This window comes from Crocodylus siamensis, chromosome 2, assembly GCF_052110815.1.
Source record: "Crocodylus siamensis isolate JL-2025a chromosome 2, ASM5211081v1, whole genome shotgun sequence".
Classification (NCBI taxonomy): Eukaryota; Metazoa; Chordata; order Crocodylia; family Crocodylidae; genus Crocodylus; species Crocodylus siamensis.
The window spans coordinates 288,318,918-288,338,589 of NC_143396.1; the positions used below are offsets into that span (position 1 = coordinate 288,318,918).

General features: G+C 47.1%; 2 protein-coding genes across 4 annotated transcripts in view; both read right to left on the reverse strand.

Moving 5' to 3' along the window:
• The window catches only part of CDKL1 (cyclin dependent kinase like 1), a 30,711-nt gene extending 18,965 nt beyond the window's left edge, over positions 1-11,746 (reverse strand). The window contains exon 1 of one of the 2 annotated variants that reach the window (XM_090034335.1): positions 11,510-11,746. In XM_090034335.1, the coding sequence (XP_089890461.1) occupies positions 11,510-11,677 (168 nt within the window). In that variant the 5' untranslated portion in view covers positions 11,678-11,746. The remainder of the gene's footprint in view (positions 1-11,509) is intronic. The other variant, XM_090034334.1, reaches the window with a different exon arrangement.
• A 713-nt stretch (positions 11,747-12,459) lies between these two features.
• MAP4K5 (mitogen-activated protein kinase kinase kinase kinase 5) overlaps positions 12,460-19,672 on the reverse strand; it is a 111,132-nt gene continuing 103,919 nt past the window's right edge. For both annotated transcript variants that reach the window (XM_090034339.1, XM_090034338.1), the window contains one exon: positions 12,460-16,142. In XM_090034339.1, coding sequence (XP_089890465.1) covers positions 16,055-16,142 — 88 coding nt within the window. In that variant the 3' untranslated portion in view covers positions 12,460-16,054. The remainder of the gene's footprint in view (positions 16,143-19,672) is intronic.

The window sequence follows — 19,672 nt, forward strand, 5'->3', positions numbered from 1 at the left end:
CTCAGTGAAAAAACAGTATCAGCTCAATGCAAGGCAACAACTAGAAGAGGCACTAGATAGCATAGAAAACAGCAAGAGCACCCCATATCATGGGCAATGCAACAACAGGAAAGTAGTTGGCTAACATACCTTTACAGCAGCGTTTTTCAAGCCATGGGTTGTAAGGATATATGAAAGGGTCATGAACAAGCTTTAAAAATGGACCAATAAACTTTAAAAATGAATTCTCCTTTAAGGGAGAAAAATATGGGAACCTGTGTCTTTTCCCTTCCAGGCTGGCCATTCCAGCATGTAAGGGGCTGCTTGGGCCCCCCTGCCCTACACACTGGATGCAGAGACCAGCAGACGTGAGATCCACCTCAGTCTGTAGCCGAGATGTAACAGCCTGGAGGGCAGTCACGGATGCCATTTCAGGACCCCACTGGCCACAGGTTGGGCTCTCCTGCCTCAGCCTGACCTCACTCACCTGTGGCTGGCTCCAGGGAACAGCCCCACAGGACGCTCTGGTTACGGCAATGGAAGCAGCTCCTCACCTCAGAGCGCAGGGCTGCAAGGTACTTATCCATGGACAGACAGGCGGGAGTCCAGGTATACAATGTGATGTGCTCCAGTGGACTATGGAGCTGGTTTTCTAGTCATCACTACCCTACATGGTGCATGCCTCTCTCTCAGCCCTCTGGATAGCTGGGGCTCCTGTACTGAGAATTCATACCATTTGCTAGCAACAAAGACACCATCTTGAGACTCTACTGCAGATGAAGGAGAATAAGCACAAGCACCCTGGAAGAGAAGAGAAAGGGGAAATGGGGAACCCAACCCACAGGGAAAATACAGAGGCATATCCCAAGGCAAGCCCTTTACCGCTTCTCCTCCATAAACTTCCCTGTTCCTCCATCATCCTACTTTCTGTCTTTAAAATAACTCTTCGACATAGCACAATGCCCAAGGATGGACTGTCAGCACTGGGAATCAAAGCCACCGCTTCTGGTTCAACAAAAACACTGGAGCTGGAAGACCCAGCTTTGAGAGGTTGAGGAGGCTTATGAGTCTGCTACAGCCCACACAGTCCAGCCACCATGGGGGACAGCAAGCCACACCGAGCATCGGTCACACAAAAATGGGTGCCCTGTGCTGTTCTAATTCAAACCAAACCACATCACATCCCATCCAGCTCCTCATGAATGACTGCATGGGAGTGGGACAGAGGGAGCCCTGAGTCACTGGAGGAGCAAGAAATGATCTTTCATGTCTTTTACTTGAAAAATAAGCATGCACTTTTCAGTCATTTTACCTCCAGGTTCTTATATCTTTTCCTCCATTCAGAAAGCAACAATGAAGATTGTTCCCAGGACAGATTAAGGGCCTGTCCCTGTAACTGAAACCCAGTCTGGGCTCACATTTCAGAGGAGCACTTACTTCCAGAAGGAAATGGCTTGAAACCTCCTGGGACGTGTAAACAGTCACTCAGCCTCTGTTTCCAGATGCAATGGGGCAGAGATAAGAGTGGAGGCCGGAGCCCAGGTCCCTGCTACTGCCAGCAGCCATGTCAGACAACCCCTTCTTTCAGTTTAAGACCCAGCTTGTAAGTTTGTCCCTAACTTCTCCCAGAGGAGGGAGATTCCAAAACCTCCAAGACTTAGAAACCTCTTTCTAGTGTGTGCCACGTTACACCTATGTGTCCTGTTATTCCTGGCCACGTTGCACCTATGTGTCCTTGTGCCAACACTGTCCAGCCCCTGAAATAGGCCCCTGATGAAGATGCAGGCAGCCACCATGGCCTTTGTTGTGGTTGGGTAAACAAGATCCTCCCAGCAAACTGGCTCTGCACTCCGCTGGATGTCCTAGTTCTTCCCTGGACCTGATCCAGTTTGAGTTCATCTTTCTTGAATATGGGTGACCAGAAATGTATACCATGTTCCACCCGCTCACCAGGTACCTATAGCAGCAGTACTGATCTCTCCTATTTGTATTGGAAATCTCTCTCCTGATACGTCCATGGAAAAGGTAAATGCAATCCTAGATGCATCTCACTGCTGGCTCAAAGCCACCCCAGGCTTCTCCGCTCCTCCATTACTCCCAAGAGCTGAGCCCCAGCTTACAGCCAAAATTCTTGCTATTCATCCCTATGCACACAATCTTGTATTTCACGTTACCAAATTTAATCCCTTTTTTGATGATTCCAGTCGTCAAAGACATCCAGGTCTTCCAGGGTGGTATCTATGTCCTTTTCTGTACTGATGTTGCCTCCTAACTTAACCTTATCAGCAAATTTTAGCAGTAGCTTTCTGTGTTACTGGCATTAACAACAAGGTCCTCTGGGTAGATCTGACATCCTTACCCAAAGAACCTTGGCTGCCTATGTCCTTAGACCAACACGGCTACAACCCACACCACTGTCATTAATGAGGTTTTTAAATGAAACTGGTCCCAGGACTGATCCTGGAGGAACTTGCCTAGTAACCCCCATCCACCCCAGCACTTGCCTTTGCAATACTGCCCCTCTACCCTCCCTTGTTTCCCTTTGAGGCAGTTCTGTACCAGTCTCACATTTATTCTGTTAATCCCAGGGAGAGAGAGGTTGCTGACAATTCCAGTTTTCATCTAGGACTCACTGCAATCCCAGTATGGCAGTAAAGGGCCAGTTGTTTCTCACAGTTGTAGCTCAGACAGTGAAATGCAGCTCTACAGCAGAGGTTATTCATGCCCCCCAATTCAGTCTGCAGTAAGACAGAAATCCAAGAGAAAGCTTGCCAGAGATAGGACTGCTCTTGGAGGCTTTGGAGATGAAAGTCAGAGCACTGCACTATTTGCAGGAAAGAACAGCTTCTTCAGAGGCTTTGGTGGCTGCTGCTGTTTTTCATGTCTAGCTGACTAGGACATATTGGGTGCATCTACACAAGACGCTTACTGCGCAGTAGCCTAATAACACTATGCAGCAGCATGCCAGGCAAAACCCGTGCTAACATGCTACTGTGCAGTTTTATTAAGCTACTGCATAGCAAGCATCACTAAAAACTTGTGTGCCGGTGCTACTGGGCAGTAACTCAAATTACTGCCCATTGATTTCATTCTTGGTTATCCAAGTATTAAACTTAACTACAGTGCATTAATGAACGTGTAGATGTGCCCACAATATCAAAAGTGTAGGCTGGCATGTATGCATGTGGTCTGGGTACGTGGGGGGAAAAAGTGAGACACAGGCAGAGGTGGTTAGTCATGTTAATCTGAAGTCAGGCAGAAGGCAGGGTAGAGATGCACCTTATAAACTAAATTAGAGATGTATAAGCTTCAGTAAACAGCAGCTTAAATCCAGCCTGCCTTCTACAAGCAGGAAACACCATGTGATGCAATTCACTGCCCCCAGCAGCCACAAAATGTACCACATGCTGAGCTCCTAACACCTGCATGACAGCCATTTTATCCCGCTCACAGGCTCCCAGGGCTGCATAGGGGAGACATCAGCACGGGGCACATCAGGGCCGTCTGCTAATCGAAGCATCAGCTTCCTGCTGACAAGGCCACTGTGCACCAAGGGCTCTAACAGATCGGTCTAGCCTGAGCCCATGCTGTGCACACAAAGCCCCCATAAATCTGCCATTCACCCAAACAATACCCGTGTTTGCTGCAGTGGGGTTTAAGGAGACAGGGCTGTTTCCAAGTGGTTTATTGTGGTCTCTGTGGGAGGGAGGGAAGTCAGACAGCCCTGCAAAGGTCTTCCCCCTTCCTAATTCCCAGCTGCCAGCAGCTGCCACATGTTGCATCTGCACGCTCTACAGCAAGCTGATGGCATATGTGTTGGCTTTACTGTACAGCTATAGCATCCTCCTCACTCACGTAACAACGAACATGTCTTTCTTGTAAGGCAGAATCATCCCTACCCAAACCATCCGATAGAAATCAGTGTTATCAAGGTTATCAATGGTCTCCTGTTAAATGGGAGGACATCTCTAGTGGGTTTCCATAAGGATCTGCCTGGACCCAAATCTATTTAATGGTCGCATTAAAGACCAGGATGATTGCACGGCATCCCTGGAATACTGTGTCCAGTGTGGGGCACTGTACTTAAGGGCAGTGTAGGTTGGGTAGCTTAGAAAAGAGAAGAAGGGCATGCCGGTTAGACCCACCACTCTCAGGGATGATCTTCGTAGGTGTAATCCTGCCTCCATCCCAGGGGTTGGACTAGGGTCAGTGGCTCCATGTCTGGTTGGCTCACAATCCCCCCCATCCCATGTGGTCCAAGTCTGACCACTAAAACTGCATTTCTGTGGGGCTCAGGTCTCACTTATTAAGAGCTCTTTGGGGTTCTGACCCCGTGATAAACTGTGTGAGGCTGGTGAGATATCCTCGTGCCCCTCTACAGCGCTCCAAGCTGCTCTCCACTGTTCTGCTGTGTGTCTGCAGGGAACAGATCAGATTGGTAACTCCTTATTCCAGCAAGCCTCCATCACCCCAAACCAGCAGAGGAAGTTTGCCAGCATAAGGGGTGTTTACCCTTTAGTTTACAAAATATTATATAGATGGTAGAATTATAGAGAAGTCAGTCTGGAAGGGACCTCCAGAGGTCATCTAGTCTACTCCTGGCCTGAGGCAGGGTCATTCCTCTCCAAACCTTATACAAATCCATTTTCTAGCCTCTTAGTAAAACTACAATCAACCTCGATGCAGCACCCGAACCTGCCGTAGGTAAAGCAGGGGAACCACAGCAGCTGACATCTTGCTTGTGTAAAAGATTCCTAATACCCTCTCAAGAGATCCCAGGTAGAGGACTATGCCCCGCTCTACAGAGGAAGACAAAAACCTTCCCAGTGTGTATCAATCTGATTATGGGGTAAAAGTCCTTCCTGACCCCAAATGTGGCATCAGTCTGACCCTGAGTAGAGGGGCAAGACCCTCTGGCCAAGAACCTCCGGCCCCATTTCCCAGCCAGACTACTGGCACATCCCAGCCTGGGCTGCAGCCAAGATCCTCTTCCACAGAAGAGAAATGCCTGTAATTATCAATTACTCTGAAAAGCACCATCACCACCACCAATCAGCATGTCATATGGAACCAAAAAAAATATTTCTTAAGCAAACAAGACAGATCATATAAAAATGTTGCTGCAGGTTGGGAAACAGGATGTGAAGACCTAAGCAAGGGGAAATTGAAAATCATCTCACCCAGCTTTCCTTCCTAGAAAGCAGCCCCTCCGCTCTGACTACGAAGTGATCCTTCTGCCACCCTGGTCTGCGCTTCCAGTCAACAGCTTCCCTGCTGAACCCAGCTTACCCCAAGCCCAGGGACTAAATGATCTCCCAAAGGCCCACGATTTCTAGACAAGGAAGCATCCTCAAAAGGCATCATTTGCAGACATTATTTTTCTCTTCAATCCTCAGGGAGCATATCTATTATGCTCCTTCCCCCCAGGTATGCATCTCTCTGTCAGGCTGGGAGTTCTCAAAGGGGAGGCAGACTTGCTTGGATCTTTGCAGAGGATTTCCAGGCAAATAAACTGCTAACCACATCTTCTCAGGTATGCTTGTGCTCTCTTCAATGAGTGAATGCTACACGCACCAACTCCAGTGGCATGGTCTGGAGACTTGAGTTTCTTTCTGCTGTGTGAGCCTGGGCTGGGACACTCCTGACACTGGATTTAGCAGGCGCCTCACTATCCATCTCAAACTGCAGTATAAGCACACAAAAACATGTCCATACCCAAACCATAGTCCATGCAAAGATAAAAAAGATAAAACCGAGCGTAATTTAGCATTAGCTGCACACTTAGGCAAAACACTGCAGCAGTAAAGCCAATCTGCGAAGATATCTATGCATGAGACAGTGACCCCCCACCCCCAAAAGTCCTGCATTTGGATGACTCTGTGACAGACCCCTCACTTGGGAAGTGTGGGTCCAGAGGCTGTTGTGAGGTCTCTTCAAGCCCCATGTTTCTGGGCCACTGGTTCATATCTTCCTCCATCTGAATGAGCAATATCTGAAGAAGCAGCCAGTGGGCTGGCTGCATTTCCACAGATCCAGCTGGTCGCCGGCAGGGCTGTCACTAGCCAAACCGAGCATTTGGGACTCTCCCCGCATTGCTCCCTTAGTGTGGAAGCCTCCCTGACCTCGCTAGTACCACCTCCCAGGTCTGCACCCCACCATGGGCTGTGCTGTCATGCTCTACACCTCCGGGCCCCAGGCTCAGCTGCAATTTGCAAAAAAACCCCTTTTTGCTGGGACAGTCCCAGTTTAAAACACATATTCTGGTCCCCTGGTCAGTTTGTTTAAATGAATGCTTTTGCCCCACTTCCAGGGACAAATGCCATGGCTGAATGCAATGGCAGTGCCCTCCAGCCAAGGGATGCAATGGGAGGGTGCCAATCCTCCAGCATCCCACAGTGGTCTGCTACCCACTACCCCCTGCTCTCGGGCACGCTCAGCTGACACTGGAGTTTGGGGACAGCCGAGTGCACCAGGGAGCAGGGAGGGGAAGAGCAAAGTGCTTCCAGATGCTAGAGGATCTTTTGAAACTAGTTAGATCTCTCCCAACCTCACAAAACTTTTCAGGTTGTCCTGTTTTGAGACTTGGGAAGTACAGTCACCCTAGGAATACATCTCTGCTTTGTACTTGTTTCCAGTCTGCTACACATGGCAGTGCTCTCTGTCCAGAGGCTGACTGTATGTGTAAGCTGTACCTTTGTATAAGGTGTCCAGACAAAAGACACCCTATGGAGGTTGATTTTTATTTCTCTCTCTCTCATGCACACGTGCACCCCCCCCCCGCCATTTGAAATACTGCCTCGACCGGTGAGGCCAATGTTTATAGCAGGTGTGCCACAAGTTAAGCCCTGGACCCTCCCCAAGTACTACTCCAGTCCCCCCCTTCTCCTGCTGCTTCGCCTTCTGCTCCTTGCCCTATCTGCCACTGTGCCACATAGAGAGGCTGCTTGCGCCACTTATGGCATGCAGGTTGGCCACCCTTGGCCTATGCCATTAAGTGACTAAGTCCGAGTGCTGTGCTATGTCAGAATTAATTTTAAACAGAGCATCCTTCTGCAAGCAGCAGGTGTCATGTCCCTATTGCTCCTGACACACTTTACACAACGACTTACTCCAGTTTTGCCTGTGCCAAAGCCAGATAAAATGTGCCTCAGACATGATGGCACACACTAATCTCTCTGTCCATGCTGGCGATCTCTCTCATCCAGGCTCCAGTACCTTGTTAGCTGCGCCTGCCTTTGTCCCCAAAGTATTTACTCTGCAGAACTGCTATTTATCAGGCCCTACATTTTTTTTTTACTGATGAAACAATCTCATTGGATCTCGGACAAACACCTTGTGGCCGATGCCAAGAAATATCTTAAGAAACAAATAGAAAAGCGGTTACTATTTACAGAGAAATAACTGGGAAGAGAGTGGGACAGGTCTACACTTGTTAAAATCAACACGCTTCACAACAGAGCTTCTGATGAGGATTTGTAACATGCTGGATTCCTTGCCCTTATGGGCAGGGAAAGGCCCATCAATAATCCAGCCTTTGGACAAGTATTCTACCTCTTATTGAGCCTTGAATGCCTGCATCAATCTTAATGCATCTTAAGCCTCAGTTCATTATGGGGAATTAGGTGTCTAAACAGGCAGAGTTACAGAGCCCTGGTTTGCTCTTGGCTGGGCTGGACAGCAACCCCCATTACTTCTGTCTCAGGAGTGACCCTGTATCAACAGTTCCTTTTCTTTTTTAAACACTAAGATGGCTGTGGAATTGCTTCCAGACTCTGAATAGGGATTTTGGTCTGGCTTCAACTGAAAAAAAAAAAAACACCCAAAAAAAGATGCATATTTCGCCTCTGACTTCAACAGAAGTGGGAAGAGGCCTTAACCGTTCTTTGATTTTGGCCTCTCCCACATCAGTCTTTCAAATGTTTCATGAAATTCAAGCACAGAACATGGTTTATAACAACAACAACGACAACAACAAAAAAAGAGCATTGGGGCATTTTAAAAACACATGCATGCACGCTTGCGTCAATCTGAATGTTATTTGGTTCCCAACCAGCCGGCTGAGCTAACTCAATGGAAAAGAACACTGATAGCAGATAATGGGCTCTTGCTGCTACATAAATGCCAAGTAGAAAGTGAAGCCCGGGAAAAACGCCAAGTAGAAATCAGAGACTGGAGCAAATGCTAATACTGGAAAAGAAACCTCCAAACCCTGATCTTTAAGTAAAATTAATTAATATAAAAAAAAAAGACTCATCACTTAAATGTTTCCATCAGGGTTCACGTGGATGTATTCTGAACCTCAGGCTTTCAGCACGCATAGGAAGGATAATATTCCTTAATGACTATTTTCAAACCAGAACTGTCTGAATAAAAAGGTTTTTGCCTGGGAGTTTCATTATAATGTTATTTTTTATATAGTAATGTACTATGTAGTACTATATTGACATTTACTGATGTAATACTATATTTTCTTATATAACAAGGCATTGCCATTAAAAACACATAAAGAACAGGGTCTATAAGTTAACATGAAAATAAATAGGAAATAAGCTTCCTTAATTTTTATATGTGCATCTCTCTCTCACAAACACACACCCCTCAAGACCCAGGGAGCAGCAAACATGCACCTCAATGAGAAAAGGGACCCCAACATCCATGACAAGATGCCTGAACTGGAGCACCCAGGTGTCCCCAACATTAATGCCCCATCCACAAGCATTTTCATATGCAAAACATGCCCCAACATGGAGAGCTCATGCCTCATGCAGCAAAGACATTTTGCTGCTCTGGGAAGAAACGACCTAGATAACGACAGGCGGGGGTGAGACGGTGGTGCTGCGGGGCAGCCCACGCAGCTCTGGTGCTTCTGTCAAGACCTCACGTACACAGCAAGGGCCAAGTACACTTTGCCCTATCAGTGGGGCCATCTGCAGCCAAAAAGACAGCTTAGCCTGAGGATTGGTCAGCAGAACCCCAATGAGCTCATATCTAGGCTTGAAAACCGAGTTGCAATTTCCCCAATGCTCTTGGAAAGTCAGTGCAGAAAAGCATGACCTTCACATAACAGATCTAGTCCAAAGGAAGAAAAACGGTGACTGTTTGAGCTACTGTATTTATTCACATACCGCACTTGCTTCTTACTCTGAAAATTAGCAACCAAAAAAAGAGGACTTGCATTTTAAATGAGGAAAATGCTTCTGAATGGTTTGGCTAAAGGATTTTTTTTTTTTTTAAATTCACTTGGTCTCCCCCAAAACAAGGCGCGTGCCTTCTCTGGAGGCAGTTGGTATGCACATAAATACGGTATTTCAATTCACAATTGAAGTGAAGGCTTTTCTTCACACTGGATGCTGCATAAACCTTCTTCAGGCTTGTGGAAATTTCAGGCGACTTAGGTTACAAATCTTAGCTCCTCAGCCCTCCGATGACATCACCAAGGTCGTGTTTCCACGCTGCACACAATAGCTAGGAAGGATTTGACATCAACATGCTATACCGCTCTCATTGTGCTGCTTTCTTTGGAACGAATGGCTCGGCCGTGGAACAGATCCTGCTCTCAGAGGAACTCAGTGAAGCCAGAAACATTAGTGTTGTGGTTACTCTTCAACCTCAGCCTAAATACCTCTGCTCTTTCACAGGGAAGGGGAGTGTTGGATACCTCAACTGATGTACCCAAGACGGCTCAAAAGGAAAAAAAAAAAAAGCGTACACAAAACCCTAAACCGATGGTTCTCAACCTCTGTAGACTCAAACCCCTCATTAGACTCAAGGCTCCTCTCAGAAATACATCAGCTCTTAGCTTTATGCATTATCTTTTATTAGACCAACTGGATAGTTGAAAAAATTGTTCTTTACAAGCTTTCGGGCACCGGCTCCCTTCTTCAGGCACAGAAAGAGTCTCTAGGATCCAACAGAAGCTTACACCAATGTGAAAAATGCAGGTCTGTGAAAATACGAATGTGTGGCAGGGAAGATCAGAGGGGACAGGAGTGAACGGGTGTAAGACAGGTAGGTCGGGGGCAGGGGACAAAAGAGGAGAAGGCCGACAGGTGATAAAACATAGCTGGTAACCTCTCCCTATGCCTGAGAAAGGGTGCAAGTGCCCAAAAGCGTGCAAAGAACAATTTTTGCAACTATCCAGTTGGTCTAATAAAAGATATTACATTAACCCAAATAACCCCATCTGCCAGGGTCCTTAGACCAATATGGCTACAACCAACAGCCCCCCTCCCCCCCAGCTGTTGGCTTTCACTCGTTTGACTACAGAAAAATACTGGAACAATTCTGCTGGAGCAAAGACCTGCGAAAGGCCACGGCAGGGCAGGCTGGTTTTGATGCTGCGGCCTCCTATGCGAAATCCCTGGGTTTATCTTGTGAATCACGCGTAGGCATTTGCACACCAAACACTGCTACTGTTGAGCAGCTCCCGATGGCCCCAGAAAAGGCTTTCATGGCACCCTGCTTGAGAATCACTGCCCTGAACCATTTACTCTTATCGTGACTGATGCCAGCAAATGCTGCAGGGGTTGGCTGCCTTTTTCTGCCTCAATCCCCCGCCTGTTAAACCAAAGTTTAGCTGTGCTCTTCTCCCTGCACGCAGTACTTCAACCCTCTTGTGATTTCAGAATGACAGTTAGCAGCTCCCAAGACTCCTGGCTCCTCAGATGCCCAAGAGCCAAGACAGGGGATCGGGATGACCAGGCACAGCTGGCAGGACACAGAGGGGTCGGGAAACCAAGAGCTGGATCTGCTGGGCACGCTCCCTGCCTCCCCCCGGCTGGATCACCAACAACCCCACGGCAGTGACTCTCAACCAGGGCCCCTGACATCCTAGAGTCGCTTGGAGATCCTTTCAAGGGTGTCGCGGGGTGCCAAACACCCTTCACAAGACAAACCCGGATGTTTCAAAGAGGAATTCACAGCAGGGCTTGTTCTGAGCTCTTCACAAGTCTTTTTCGGTAGTCACAAAACAACCAAAAAAAAAAGCTGGTGTTTCCCAAAGCGCGGCACAGGAGCGTGAGAGTGTGTGTGTGTGGGGGGGGGGGTGTTACAAGTCTATCTAGGGAGGGCTGCCAGTCTGTGCAGGGGGAGATGAATCTAGGGGCCGCAAGTCCGTCTAGGACTCACGCGTCTCGGGTGGGGGAAGAAAAGGGCTGTGAGGCTATGAAGGGGGGACAAGCGCTACCTGGGGTGATGTGAGGCTATCTAGGAGGGCTGCAAGTATTGAACAGGGCGTGAGTCTACCCAGGGGATCCACAAGTATCGGGGGGCTGCGAGTATTGATGGGGTGGTGAGTCTATGTGGGGCGGGGATGTGAGTCTATGCGGGGGGCGGGTTAGGGGGGCCAAAGTACCTTGGGGTCCACAGGTACCCGGGGGGGGGTGAGTCTACCTAGGGCGCATGAGAGGCCCTGGGATGGGCTGCAAGTGTTGAGGGGGAGCACAAGTCCGGGCAGCCGGGGTGGGGGGCGAGCGCGGAGCTGGGCCGGGGGCGCCGCGGGGCCTGGAGGCCGGGCCGGGGGCGGCGGTACCTTGAGCAGGCGGACCTCGCGCAGCGCGACCTTGCGGATGAGCGGGTCGTCCTCGGCCTCCAGGAACTTCTTGACGGCCACGACCTGGCCCGTCTCGCGGTGGCGGCACTTGAAGACGACGCCGTACGAGCCCTCACCCACGCGGCCCAGCTTCTCGTACTTGTCCATGGCCCGCCCGCCGCCGCCGCTGCCGCCGCCGCCGCCGCCGCCTCAGGGCGGGAGGGGCGGGGCCTGAGCCGGCTCGCCCCGCCCCGCCCCGCCCCGCCCCCGCGGCACTGGACGTCTACACGAGACAGCAGCGTCCTGCCTGCTCCGCACCAGCCCCCCGCCGGGCAGAGGGATGCCTGGAGCCAGGTGTCCGCCCCCAGTGTCCAAAATTAAGCCTCAAAGGGATCCTGGATGAGACTCTGGCCCCCAACAGCCCTAAGGGCAGCCCTGCTCACGCTGGGCCAGGCACGCGCTTGCCTCAGGGCTGGCTCTTCACAGTGCTGCAAAACCCTTAAGGACAAAACCGTGTTGGACCCAGCGCGCTCCCACCCAGCGTTCGAAGGCGACAGCTGCTGCCGAAAGGCCGCGGCATTGAAGGACGGCTGCCCAGAGGGAGGAGGTGCCCGAGCCGTGGTATGGGTACCCAACGGTTCCCGATCAGCGGTGCTGGTACCACCCGTGGCACACAGATACCCCGCTGGTGGTACACGTTAACAGATTGATTATAACGACTTTCCCTGACAAAAAATTTGCTGGCGGGACTAAAGGGCTGTGTCGTCTTAAGTTGGAAGTGCACAACGCACCAGAGTTTGGGAACCGCTGCCTTAGCGTACGCTGCTTACGGTCCCCCCCCCCCCCCCCCCCCCCCCCCCCCCCCCCGCTGTCAGGCAAGAGGACAGGCCCCAAACCATGGGTTTTCTGAAAGCTGGACGTTGTGCCCAAACAAGTCTCGGATGCCAATACCAGGTATCAAATCAAGCAAAGTTTATTTGGTGCGGGTTTGAAAACGAAGAGAACCGCCATGGGAAAATCTAAAGCAGAATCAAGCCAAACCAGAACAAGTACAGTTAGGATCCAGCCTCAGTTACAGCTTAATAATAAAAGCAAGAGAAAAAACATACAACTCCAAAAGTGTCTCCGTCTTTGCCTGCTTCTGGATGCTGGCACCGAAATTGCTGCTTCGCGGCACTGCATGCTTCACTGATGTGCTGTACTTTCATCTGTTGACTCAGATGTCACATACAGTTACAGATGTGTTTCTTGGTTACAATGGATTTGATTACATTAATTAACCCCTTTTGATTTCCTTGTCTACTGCCTGCATTTCAACTGCTGTTTGAATTTCAAAAAACGTGATGAGCCTATTTAAGGCTTTTAACTTGAATACATAAAGGTGGCACATCAAATAATTAATACTTTGATCTGTTTCAAAGGTAATGGGAGCGAGCAAACCTCTTCTAAAGGGGAAGTAATTGCTGTCTGGGGCACCTCTACCCCAGAATAAATGTCACAAAACACACAAAGCACAGACCAGATACAATGTCTTTACAGCTACCCATTGTATTGGCTACTGGAAATACCCACTGCTGCTGATTTGATGAAAAATGGGTTGGAAATGTGTAAATCACAGTTTTTATTCTACTCGTACCACCTCTGTGAAGCCTTATATTAAAGGAGGGAAATCCACAAGGTAGTCCCATTAACTCCACTTCATCTTGACCAGACTGGACAAAGCCCTTGAGAATATATGGTAGATTAAGAAATTCTGCTTAAAAACCCCAATTCAGTCATGTCTTTCACAGATCTAGGTTGAAAAATTCTGCAACTTGCCCCCAAACCTCTGTCATGGCCAGGGATCAATACTGAAATGTCACCGTTTGCTAAGCAATGTCTGAATGGGTATTTACTCCAACTAGGACCCACCGTCTGTCTCTCGAACACAGATACTCTTAAGCAATGTGTTTGCACAATTTCTTTAGCGCTTTTTAAGAACGAGCAAAAGGATGCCCTCTGCAGCAGGTTTGTGCGGTGGCAATTTAGGTCACAAAGACTTCTGCTGTATGGCATTTATACAGCCATGCTTAAGGTTCTTCAGTTTGCTTAATTTGTTTCTTTATTTTAGCCCTTCTTCATGACCTTCTAACACATGCGTCCTTCTTGTATTACTTCTAATAGTTACAATTAGTCACAAATAACCTTTACCTATTGGCAAATGCATTTGATATACTAGCAAATATCACTACATGCTACCCAAACATTGTTACGTAATTGTGAAGTCACTTATTTGCAACCACCCAAGTGATGATACAAGAAGAATATTCTGATAATACTGTTAAAATGCTTCAAACAACACAGAAATTCAGCTCAGAAGGCTCTTAACCACTGAATCTCTTTTCCGACAAATGTACATACAGCTTAAAACACATCAGTAGGAACAAAGTATTTTAGATAGGTTGCTTTGCCATATGGGATCCTGTTAAAAAAAAAAAAAAAGTCATCAGCCACAGACCATCAGACTACGTTTCTCAAGTACTTTTGTGTAACTGGCCACATTACTTTAGCATCAGTCCACTTTTGGTATGCTATTTGTTACCTTATTTTTAAGCTCTGCCTTTATGTTTAATATTTATTCAAAATCAATATGAACTAAAAATGTGACGATTTAAATGTTAAATCACAGCAAAATATTAGGTTTAAATGGCAATTCAGGTGGAGAAAATGTCTCAATGTACACAGGCAGCGTCTGTCTTTCAAGCTCTCAGAACAATATAAAAGAAAAAACAACAACTCCAGAGCTACCGGGTAACAAAAAGATAATACTGATTCACCACGTGTATCAAGTACGCCGAGTTAATTCATCCATACCGAATAAGGCCGCTTGATTTCCGAACAGACAACTTGACCCTCTATTTTGACAGGAATCATGTAACATCACACCACTCACAATTTCATGCATAATTTGCCACCAAAACCTCATGCCAGATGGTTTCACATTTACTTCATTCCAATTTTGAAAGGGGAGTGTGAAGGGGTCTAACCTGTTTTTCCTACCGTTTTGGCAGGTCACTAGATGCGATGCATCAGTTTTCAAATAAATCGTCATAGCTGGCTGGTTAGTGTGAGGTAGTAAATCCCTATCCTGTGTTTGATCATCAATCTATGATGGAGCTGACTGGTACCATAAGAACATTAATTAATGAATGCAGACAACAGGAGGCAATGTGATTCTTTAATGGAAGAATACGGTGGTAAAGGAAAAATGTGGATGATGAACTAAAAATGGGAAGGGAGAGAAACCAAAGTGACCTCAAGCTTTATTATAGAGTACTGCTTCTTATACACACACACACACACACACACACATATATACATATATACACACATACACACCATGCAGTTGGGAAATAGTCATCAGTGAACAACAGCTTGGCAAGTAGTGACCTAAACAGTCATACAAACAAGAACCTTGTCAGCACAGCTATCCTACCAGCTCCCCTCTGGAATAGTATAAATACAAATGTGTTATGGGCAGCTTGATGCATTTCATTTTCATTCATTAAGGATAACCAGGTACAATCCACTTAAGGTTTTCATACAAATTTCCCCAGAGTTTGCTCTAAAGTATGAAAATAAAACGCGTCCATTTTACGTCTATAAAATACACGGCTGCCTGTCAACTACACACACACACACATGCATGCACACGCAGTGCACATCCACCCACTAGCAAAGTATCAGAGATCATCAATATTACATTTTGTATACAACCTACATGTAATTATTTCAGTAAATGAGAAACTCCCTTTTATGGCAATGCTGCAGGGAAAAATCAATACAAAATACTTTGTTGTACAAAACTGCATTTATACAAGAACAACCAACAGTGGAATATAACCCCCTTCACAACGCACTACATCTCTACAAGGAGAAAGAATAATCAAATCTTTATACAATTGTAAAAAAAAAAACCAAACTTGTAAGCTGCTCTGCAACCTTTCTTCGCTAAAAGTTAGATACATTACACCATCCTAGCAGCAGATTAATAAATAAGGATTAAATAGTCTATTTTACAAAGCCATACAGAATGGCAGGTTTAAAAACTAAAAGCTTTGCTGATACCCTCACTTCCTACATGAATCCTCTTTATTAAGAATAAGACTTGGTATAAAAGGGAAAACAGCCAGCGCTACGTATCTACAGAAAAAAAAGACAATCCAAAGGAAGTAAAATATTTAACATTTTATGGCACCTATATCGCATACATTATTTCTTAATGGCTGTGTTTCTTTATGTCTAAGGAGTGAAAGACTATTTAACTCAGAGGTTTTATTAAGCAAACTTGATATAACCAACCACACAGTGGCAAGAGACGGAACCAGCCGTTTCCAGCTGCAAAAAGATATCAACTTCTACCCTACCCACCAGATCGTTAAGGTATCGAGAAAAAAAAAAGGAATAGCAAGTCCTAGTCCAGCTTGTATTGAGTTTCCTTAACGATTCCTCTTTTCCTTATGCGTTGTATTCATTCGCTTGTTTTTTGCGTTGGGTTACTGTTGCTTAGTAACTATTTTCATGTCCAGCCAAGATGTAGAGATTGCTGTGTGCGGTAGGATTTTCTGTTGGCCTGCTTTCTAACACCACAACCCTGCAATTAAAGCACAAACACAACAGACTGGTCAGTGGTAACACAGAAGTCTCATCATGTCATTAGCAAGATCAGAGAAGAATCTGCCCCACTGCTCACCGACTCATCACAGGGGCAAAGATATGCAACGATACCTTAAATGCTAGGATTTTGTTTTTAAAAAACAGCCTGATGAAGGGTATTTGTACCCAAAAGCTTGCAAAGAATTTTTCCAACTATCTGAGTTGGTGCAATAAAATATATCATATTTACCCAAAGAGCCTTGTCTGCTTATGTCCTTAGACCAACACAGCTACAACTTATACCTTATTATTAATATGCTTTGGATCATTAGAGCTAAAGGTTTCAATGCATTATTCACTAAGAATATAGGACTGGGCAGGACCTACAGGGTAAGCAAGCTCAGTCCCCTGTGGTCTCAGGCGCAGTCTACATTCCCTTTCATAAAGTGATCAACCTTGTTCTGAAATAGTTGGGGTGCAAGGCAGTTTTCTGGGGGAGAGGTTGGGGTTCTCACCCTCACTACTCTTGGGGAAAGCTCTCCCATGACCTCACTACTCAAATGGTTAGAAATTTATTCGTGGTCAGTTTATACCCATTTGCTCTTGTGAAAATGCTATCCTTTAGCTTAAACCTCTTCTCCCTGCCTGGTGTCTACCTCATTCATACATTTTCTAGAGTGGTCATATCCCCACTCAGCCTCCGTTTTTCTGGACTAAGCAAGCCACTGCTCTCATAAAATAGGCTTTCTACTCCCTTGGTCATCCTAGCTGCCCTTCTCTATATCTGTTTCATTTGGGATGCATCGCTCTAGAACTTGGAGGAACCAGAGCAGCACTCCAAATGAAGTCTCGCTAGTGCTTGCCAATAGCATTGATACTTCCCTGTCTCTAGTGGATCTCAGGATCACATTCACCTTTTCCATGGATGCCTCACAGCCTGCAACCAACTAGTACACCCATGTCCTTCTCCTCCTGTTGTTATGAAAGGATCAGCTCCCAGACATAGCTGTTATTAGTCCCCGGTGAAAGCCTGGTACTTTGTGTAAAATTTCATTCCTGCTTTTCCACTCCTCAGTACTTTTACAGTCACAACAAACCCATTTTAAAGATGGCAACTGAAGAGAGACAAGTAAAAGGTCACAGTGAGAGCCAGGATTAGAGCTGAGGAGTTCCTCAAATATTTTCCACCTTTCTTTCTCAGGCAAGTTTTGGAGTCACAGGTCAGACTCACTGCAACCAGATGCCAATCCTGAAGTTTTGACTCTGTGGTTGCATCTACATGGTCATTAATGCACCATAGTTACTGTGCATTTAGTTTAGTACTTCCTTAATGATGTGAATGGCAGTAACTACATTTACTGTGCAGTAGTGCTGGCACATGATTTTTTTTGTGATGGTTACTGCGCAGTGGCCTAATAACACTGCACAGTAGCTTATTACTATGGCTTTTGACTGGCACACTACTGCACAGTGTTATTAGGCTACTGTGCAGTAAGCATCTTGTGTTGACGTGCCCTGTAACAAGCTGATTTCAATGAAGCAAACCTAACAGGAAGCCTCCAAATTAATGCAGCTCCATCACAGAAATGTGGTCGAGAACTAGCATCCCTGGCTACTCTAGCCCAAGAATCCAGGAAGAGATTTTACCACCGCAGCACCATGGAGATCAGGAGGCAAGAAAAGCACCCAGAGATGCTACTTGGCTTGAGAAGTCAAGACCTACTCACAGATCATTGCCCTCTACTGTGACAGGATGAAGAAGGACTACCTCCTCCTCCCAGCCTGGTGGCTCTGGTACTCTCCTGAGATGTGGGTGAAGGGGGTGTAAATCCCTTCCAGGTGGGGAAGGCAATGAACCCAGGTGTCTTGCACTCCAAGTACAGTAACCGCTAAACAATCATATAAAAGGAGGGCACCACCACCACCTCCTGGGATGTTTCTCATGGAAACAGTCATGGATGCTTGAACTCAGTGCTGTCAGTATGTGCTGGAAGTGCTTTGGGTATGCCTACCCAATCTGCCCCCCATGGCATTTAGCATCATAGAAAAATGGAGCTGGAAAGCCCTCTAAAGGTAGTCTAGTCCAGCCCCCTGCTCAAGGCAGGATCCTTCCTGTCTAAATTATTCCAAGGTGGTTTCATTGTGACTATGTCAAGCTGCCCATGACTGCATCACAGTCACCCTCAGGCACCGAGTACTTAACCCTGTTAAGACAGTGGCAGATCTGGATATGTGCTGTAGTAGAGTATTACATAGTGAAAAGGGACTCTCTGGTGCTTAAATGGCCAGATGGGATTTCTGTTGATCGCATGCACACTGAATTCCACCTAGGTTGTACCTGGGGTGGATCCCGCAGGGGCAGACTAGCTCACTCCATGTTTTCCAAAAGAAAACAAAGTGCCCTTGACATACAGCCTGCACTTTCCCCCACCGCTCCCAGTGCACTGCTGCCTGCATTCCCTGCTCTGCCCTAGCTGGCCTTTGTCCTCAGCTGTCCCTGCTACATCTTGATTGGAGTCTGTGCGCAGGCAGCTGGGGGGAAGGAGTGTTTAGTTGGCGGGTTCTGTGGCTTTGCTGGTCCTGCTAGTATGTCACATTTTCTCCTGTGGTCTCTCCCCCCAGTACATCCTCTGGGTTCATCTTCCCTAGTCTCCCCTCCTTTTGAAGCTTCTCTTTCTGAACAGGCTCAGCACCAAATTGCCCTATGTTGTGGCCAGTCAGGCTTCCCTCTATTTTCCCCTGACTTACCCCCATCAGTACTCCTGCACCTTTTCTCTTCTTCCTGCAGCCAGAGGCCCTGACCTCTCCCCAGCCAGAGCCCTTCTGCTTCCCTTGCTGCTGTGGCCTTTCCTTTATACCACTCTCAAAGGTACGGCCTCCAGCCTGTATGGTTTCTCCTTAAAGAATCCCCATAATGAGGAGTGAAGGGACCCCATTACACTGGCCCTGGAATAGATGATAGTGGCAGTTTATGAATTGCCCTCCTGCACCAGCCCAGGGCTGGATACCCTGCCTGGAGCCATGGAATTGGCTCAGTTGTGTGGGAAGCCAAGATCTGGTAGGAGGGCAATTTGCTTTCCTGCATGATTTGTTCTGGCTGATTATTCAGAAGTATCCTTCCATGGTGAGAGAGTGGGAACTCACAGCAGTGCTGAGCAGCATGCCCTCCATTTCTGTGTGTGCTTGGGACCCCCCCAGTTTTCCATGCCAACTCCAGAGCACAGCATGCTTAAGGTATCAATTCCAATGTATTTGGAGGCTTACTGAAGCATGCTGCCTTGCATTTGAGTTAAACAGTGCTTAGCACTGGGACACAACATGAGCAAAAGACTTTTGCAAATCCAGCTAATTCATCCTCACTAATGCCCTAGGAGCAAGGAAGGGAGAAGAGAACCATTTCCCCACCTGTATAAGAGGAATGACAGACAGAAAAGCTAAATTTTCAAGTGTCCTTGATGTTGATGTGAAGTCTGACGTTCACAGAGGACTGGCCTTAAATCCACCTGGAATGGGCTCTGACCCTGCACC